We start from the raw sequence: 7,069 nt of genomic DNA, 5'->3' as shown, positions 1-7,069 counted from the left end.
TTTTTTGGTTGTTGTTGAATTACATTTGTTTGTTTGCTTATTGCATGTGTCTGTATGCACACATGCCACAGTGCATGTATGGAGGTCAAAGGGCCACATGTGGGAGTAGGTCCTCTCCTTTTACCAAGTGGGTCCTTGGTCTTAATGCCACTAGGCTAGAGGCAAGCATCTTTATCCACTGAGCCATCTTGCTTATCCGACATAGGCTGTGACCCTTACCTTGATGTTGTCCTGCCAGCGGTGGGCTTTCTGGAAATTCTCTGCAGCATCAGCCAGTCTCTGAGGGACAGAGCACACAGAAGTCAGAGGCTGAGGCAGGCTGCCTGCCCCATGTCCACCCCAAATCCTTCTCCATGCCCCGTCCTCCCCAAGACCAGTTGGACTCAGGACCTCCTTCTTCCTCATGTCATTAGAGCCTCAAAAATCCTAGATAATTCTCAGCTGTAGGAGGGACACCTCTCCTGGGGTCCTGGAGACAGGAGGCCTGCCTGTTCGATGGTCTAAGAGGCTTCTCCACAGTACCCTCAGTATTGCCTGCAGCCCTTCCAGAAGGTGGCTTAGACATCCCTCCTGCCCAAGCTCCAGGGCCACCCTCTACCCTCTGTAAGCTACTGTCTTCTCTCCCAGGACGTGTGAAACCTACAAGTTATTGAGTGTCTTGTTATGCAACTGTGCCTTGACCAGGCTCCGCAGGACTTGTCTACAGTCCAGTTCCGTTCATTCAGACTCACTGTCTTCTCCCAGGCTTCCCATAGGGCTCCCAGGCCTCCACCCATAGGAGCCTCTCTTAACCTCTAATACTACTAAGCAAGCTGAGCTCCAGACTCTTCAGAGATGTGGGCCTGTGACAGACCCAGACAGCCCACTTCTTATGGTGGGGAGGGGTAATGTAATATATCACCAGGGAGCATCACCAGGCAGGAGTAGCTGAGGCTCAGTACTACTGGTACTGGGTACATCACCAAGGCTTATGGTAAAGGCCCTTGGACCTGGCCACCCTCTGGGCTTAAATCTGAAACTCTCAAGGATTCTGTGCTTCAGGGAGGGCTGAGGCTCCAAGGATGAAACCTCCTCGAAAAACAGAATTCAGTGATGTCTTGAGAACTGCAGTGTGTGATGGTGTGTATATGCTTGGCCCAGGGAGTGGCACTATTTGAAGGTGTGGCCCTGTTGGAGTAGGTGTGTCACTGTGAGTGTGGGCCTCATCCTAGTTGCCTGGAAGTCAGTATTCTGCTAGCAGCCTTCAGAGGAAGATAGAGACCCCTCAGCTCCTCCTGCACTATGCCTGCCTGATTGCCGCCATGTTCCCACCGTGATGATAATGGACTAGACCTCTGAACCTGTAAGCTGGTCCCAATTAAATATTATCCTTATAAGAATTGCCTTGGTTGGGCTGGCGAGATGGCTCAGTGGGTAAGAGCACCCGACTGCTCTTCCAGAGGTCCAGAGTTCAAATCTCAGCAACCACATGGTGGCTCACAACCATCTGTAACGAGATCTGGCGTCCTCTTCTGGAGTATCTGANGACAGCTACAGTGTACTTACATATAATAAATAAATAAATCTTTAAAAAAAAAAAAGAATTGCCTTGGTCATGGTGTCTGTTCACAGCAATAGAGCCCTAACTAAGACACAGTGATTGCCACCACCAGGAACTGGAGTCCAGCTTATTCAGCTTATGGGGAGGACACTGCATGCCAAGCCGTTCCTCTGGCCAGTGACACATGTGGACCCATTACTGCTCACTGTGAGTGCTAACACTTCGGGACAGTGAGCAACTTGCTTAGGCTGCACAGTGAGCCTGGGTTAATCTGGAGCCCTAGCCCAATCGCTACTATCACGATCACCTTGCTTAGTCCATAGGATCCGAAGACCACTCCTTCACAGGGCTCTCTATACCTAGCGTTCCTCATTTTGGCCCCACCCATCCCTTGTCCTGACTTTAGGTTTCCGATTTGAATCAGAAGACCCCAGTGTCTTGGGTATTCAGGACATCTCATCCCTGTCCATCAGGCCTGCATGTAGGTCCCAGAGAAGAGGGTCTAATAAAACCTAACAGAGGCCCACTTCCCTGGGGTGATCTTCAGTCTACCCAGTTTGCCATGTGTCCTGTAACAGGTTCTCCTTTTGTTGCATGGAGGTGTATGGACATGGGCTATATGTGCATGCTTGTGACTTTAATAAGGCAGGGTTTCTTGCTGAGCACAGGGCTTGCTGATGTGATGGGTCTTGCTAGCCAGCTTGTCCAGGGATCTTATCGTCACCTGCCAGCTTTTATGTGGGTTCTGGGAATCGAACTCTGTCCCTTACACTTGTGTGGCAAGTGTTTACCCACTAAGCCATCTCCTCAGCCCTGGTATAAACTTTCTTCTCTTGAGACTTCTGCCGCCTGCCTTCCACATTGTCATCGCTCCAATGACTACTATCCACTACCCTACTCAGGGGGGGTCTTGCCCCACAATTCCAGTCTTTCTGAATCCATTGCACACTCAGGACCTGGACCCTTATCTCAGCGAGTAGATCTGAATATCACTAGCCCCCAAAGCTCTTCATCTGAAAGAATTCTCCTTTTGGCTTGAACCCCTAGGATAGATGAGACCTCCCAATTCATAATCCTGCAGTACCCTTCTGTGAAGGTATTTGTGGCATTTTAAGTGGGCACTGCACTACACCAGGTGTGAAGCTCTATACTTGGGCTGCAAGATCCACCAAGTCCAGGGAGGTAGCCCCTGGAGGTACAGCTCAAAGCAGGAGCCTCGAGTCACCAGGGCATCTCCCCTCCTCTTATCTAGTGGGCCCTTATTTTCCCTGGGACCTGAGATGTACCTCAGAGTGGGACTTGAGGCTACTTGGGGGCTCTGTAGAGGACATTGCTTTTCATAACTGCCGGGTCTAAGGCAATGTGGGAACCAGACTAAGGCCTCTTAGTATAGAAAAGATGGAGAACAAACTGGGCTGAAGCCCCAAACTGAACCATGGCTCTAAGGAATCTGTTCCCTTATCCTTCTACTGATTTTCTGCTTTTACCCCCAGCCATTTTGTGTGTGTGTATGTGCATGCGTGCATGTGTGCACACTTATGCACTTGCCCTTTCACACTCTCAGCACACGGCTTTGACCCTAGGATTCATGGGTCCCAAGAACACGAGGATCCTCAGGCTTCAAAACCTAGCAGACAAGGTAAGGGAGCACCCCAGAGGGAGGGTTCAGTCCTTGGTCTCCTTAAGCTCACAGAGTCCCCTGGGCTCAAAGGCCTGGGTCAGCCCGCTGACTCGTGAATAACGGAGTTGCAATAGCCACAGCAGAAGGATTACTTTTAATCCTCGGTAACGATCAAGCCATTATTATTTTTTCGGTGTTACAGATCAATCAGCCCGTCCCCGGGCGCTGGACGTGTGGAAACTGCTAAACAGTCAGGTCTAGTGGTGTGGGAAGGAAGGGCCAGGCGGTGGGACAGAGTGAATTGGGCAAGCCCCTGGGGCTCAAGGTCCCAACAGGCCTGAGAGCGAGGGGGCGTGGGGTAGAGGGACCACCCCTGAAGCCCTGGCCTGCATTCAGCATGGCTTCCTCAAGCAGGGGCTGCACCAGTCTGGCCCTCCAGGTCTTGCTGTGAACTGCGGGTAGTAACAGATCCACACGGAGGGTGAGCAGGCTCTAGGCAGCCCCATTTCTCTAACTTAGCAGCTCTCACAGGTACCCTGTCCAATGGGGTTCTTCTTGCAGGCTCTGGTCCACTTGAGAGCTTTCCCCTCTTAACTGCTCCTCTGCCTGATTAGCCACCTTTTCTGGAAGTTTCCTTTAGCCCTTGCCCAGCCTGTAGGCTTCCCGTTGTGTCTACCAGGTAGGGTACATCATTGTGTGTATGTGGGGGCTTTCAGCTTAGCACTCTCTGCCTTGGTCCTCAGTCTTTACAAAGCACACAACAGTCAGGCCTGCTTTGGGGTAGCCAAGGGTCCTCCCCCTCCCCCAAGACTTACCTTCCTCCCACCTCTCTAGTGCCTCTGGGATGGGCCAGGGGCCGGCAGGCTACTTAATTCTGGGTCAAGCTAGAGCCTCAGTTTGTCTCTGTCCCCAGGGTGTCTGTTGTGTATGGGAGATACACTCTGTTCTTAGCCTGGGCTGTGAGTGACAGTGGCCTGGGAGTGACTCCCTGTCTAGACTCTGGGCTATGCTCTTGAATCCTTAGTCCTCCTTTTACCAGGGCCCTGCTATCCCCCCTCCATGCACCTCTGACTAGATTCCTGTAGCCTGTCTCACCCCCTCCCCGTGACAAATCCCTACTCCTTCTGGGCACCAGAAAATGTTCCCTTATGACACCCAGGGAACCTTCCTTGTGCCTGTCATCTTGATCTCTGTGCTCAGTGAGGGACAGTGCCTGGTTGCTATTAAATTTAGGGTAACTTGGATCCTAGCATATAATGGGTAGATAGCAAACATTTGTTAAATCAAGGCCAGAGATATCTGAACCCGTATAGAGGTCTGGGCTTGAGCTTTGCCCCGGCCAGTCAGGGCTGTGATCCCAGTCCTGTGGTTTGGCCTCTGGGGACCTCTTTTCCTCACCACACCCTGCAGGGTAAGGGGTCCCTAGGGCCATGCTGCTACTGTGAAGCTGCTGATGGTGTCTTGCCTGGCCTGTGGTGTCCCCACCATGGTCAGCAATGGAGGGAACCGCAGTGGGATTCTGAGGAGGGCTGTTCACAGCCAAGTCCATCACGATAACAGCAGGCATTTCAGAGGCAATTATCAGAGAGTTTCACTTAACAATCAATTTCCCTGAGCTCTGGGAGCTATTCTTGCAAGAAAAGGCAAGAAAGAAGGGGACAGGCTGTGCGCTGGGCTGGGGACAATACTCTCCTGGGGAGCAGTGGGCCACCGGTACCTTCAAATTTCAGTAAGTTAAACGTCTTTAGCTTAGGGGGACTGAGACAGACGATGGTGTGAGATAAGGGACCCAGGCCATGGACAACACCTGGAGGGTTGGAGTCCCTACATCCTGGGCTTGGCTGGGCTTGGGTATAGTAAGGAGGAAGAGCCCTCAGGTGGCTCACTCTCTAAAAACCCTGCCCACAGCACCCCACTTCTTGCCTTTTCTATCCTCTCTCACCCGGGAGCCCCTCAAATCAGAACTGGTGGCAGAGGCTCTGGAAGCAACTGCCCATCAAACAGGACTTGTTCAATTGCGTAGCCCAGAGGGAAAGGTTTTAGAGAGTTTTGGGTTTTAATTAGTTACTGCTACTGCTGCTTCCAAGAGGATCTGAGAGGCTTAGAGGGAACCTGTGATGAGCCAAATGTTGAGCTCTGGGGTCCAGGGGGTGGGTGGGGATGAGCCACGTGGGAGCTGGGATGGAGAGAGGAGCTCTGAGGTAGAGGCCAGGGCTAGTAGGTCCAGAGCAGAGTGGTAGCACCAGAGAGATGCTCTGAGAAAGCACAGGAGGGCTGTCAGAGTGTTTACAGTCACAGCCTAGCTAGCATTAGACATGCCCAGCACCTACCTAGACCAAGGCTTCACAGACTAATGCAGGCCAGATGGAGGATTGCGGGGTGCCTAAGACGGGATTCTTTTGTGGCCGAGGGGACTGAGGCAGAGTATTAGTGCCACTGCCACAGACCTTCCTCTGGTCAGGGAGTGGTGCAGGAGACATCTTAAGGTCTACCTAATGCCACAGCCTAGGAGGGTTGGACTATAGGCCCCTCAGGGCAGGGGCTGATCAGGCCAGGTGGGCTTGGCTGGCTTGTCTTACCTGCTGTTCTCTAAGTGGTTCCCTTGTCCTTTACCCAAGAGGAGGACCAGTAAAATGGTCCCTAAGAAGTGTCCAGAGTTTACCAACTAATCTTGCTGTCCCTGGGTCCTGTCCTGATGATGGTGTGCCCAGCGGCCCCACCGAGTAGCCTCGCCCAGCCCAGCCCTCTCCTGTTGTCTCTTTCCCCGAGGCCCCCGCATTAGATCCATATTGTGCACTGCTAGATACTAAATACAGATTTCCAATTTCCAGAGCTGTTATGGTCTAATGAGTAAATAATATACATATTTAAAACTGTCTAAAAACATATCTGCATAATTAAAATATCTGCATAATAACGAAGCAAGACGCAGCTCAGCACCGAGGGGGTTGGAGACCCAGGGCTGACAATAGGAGCAGACGTGGAGGCTGAGCTGGGGAGCCGGGCACCAGGCACTTCTCCTCCCTGCCACCCTGTCTGGAATAGGCAGTGGTGTGTCCATCTAAGCACCCCAGTAAGGGAGTGGAAGAAAGTCCAGCTCAGATTAGTCTCTGAACCTCTTGTTGTCTGAGAGTGGGCAGTGTCTGGTACATAGACTGCTGGTTCCTTCCTGGCTCAGACCTCTTACTGCAGCGCGTAACCAGCTCAGTGCTTTGCATTTCTTTTACTTTATAGAATCCCAAGGGATGAGGAAAAGTGTGTCAGTTTGGGCAGAACAGGCCAGCCAGACCCAGGGCTTACCTGTCCTGTGACTGGGACACATCAGTCCCTCCCTTCGCCCATCCCAACTCCCCTTCCAACGTAAAGATAAAGGTGCCATCGGGACAATGGAAAACAAACCCTAACCCCCTCACCCTAGTTCCAGCAACCAAATCAGGCAAATGGCCAACAGCCCCAGGATGGCCTGTGCTGCAGGAAAGGGGCTTGCGGTGGTTGACAGTGACAGGTTTCCTAACCTTTTCCCTCACTGGCCACGCACACGCGACATGAATTGCTAAAAGTAATATAAAATAGTAAAGCGAGTTTGTTTTCCCATAAAAAGGTCAGAACACATGTAACACGGAAAAACTCATCAGAGCGGTGGTCTCTCTCTCTCTCTCTCTGCAGGTGTGAAGCTGCTTCTCTGCTCCTGCCTAGGCTCCCTGAGGTCCCTGTGGGCCATGCCAGCTTGGCTATTGATTCCCGCACTTCTCTGTACCATCTGGGAGAGAGAGTTTATGTTTCAATTTTCCAGAACAAAAGGAAAGACATAAAGTGTGGTCTGGGGTGTGGGCGGGGTGTGGTCTGGGGTGTGGTCTGGGGTGTGGGCGGGGTGTGGTCTGGGGTGTGGTCTGGGGTGTGGGCGGGGT

At 52.1% G+C, this 7,069-nt stretch overlaps 1 protein-coding gene across 2 annotated transcripts in view; it reads right to left on the bottom strand.

Annotated features, from left to right (window-relative positions):
* The window catches only part of Cacna2d2 (calcium voltage-gated channel auxiliary subunit alpha2delta 2), a 130,555-nt gene that overhangs the window by 32,090 nt on the left and 91,396 nt on the right, over window positions 1–7,069 (bottom strand). For both annotated transcript variants that reach the window (XM_021171426.2, XM_021171427.2), the window contains exon 4: window positions 220–279. In XM_021171426.2, the coding sequence (XP_021027085.1) occupies window positions 220–279 (60 nt within the window). The remainder of the gene's footprint in view (window positions 1–219; window positions 280–7,069) is intronic.

The sequence above is a fragment of the Mus caroli genome, chromosome 9, assembly GCF_900094665.2.
Source record: "Mus caroli chromosome 9, CAROLI_EIJ_v1.1, whole genome shotgun sequence".
NCBI lineage: Eukaryota > Metazoa > Chordata > Mammalia > Rodentia > Muridae > Mus > Mus caroli.
Note: the sequence above shows the minus strand (reverse complement) of the source record. Positions and strands in the feature narration are given on the sequence as shown.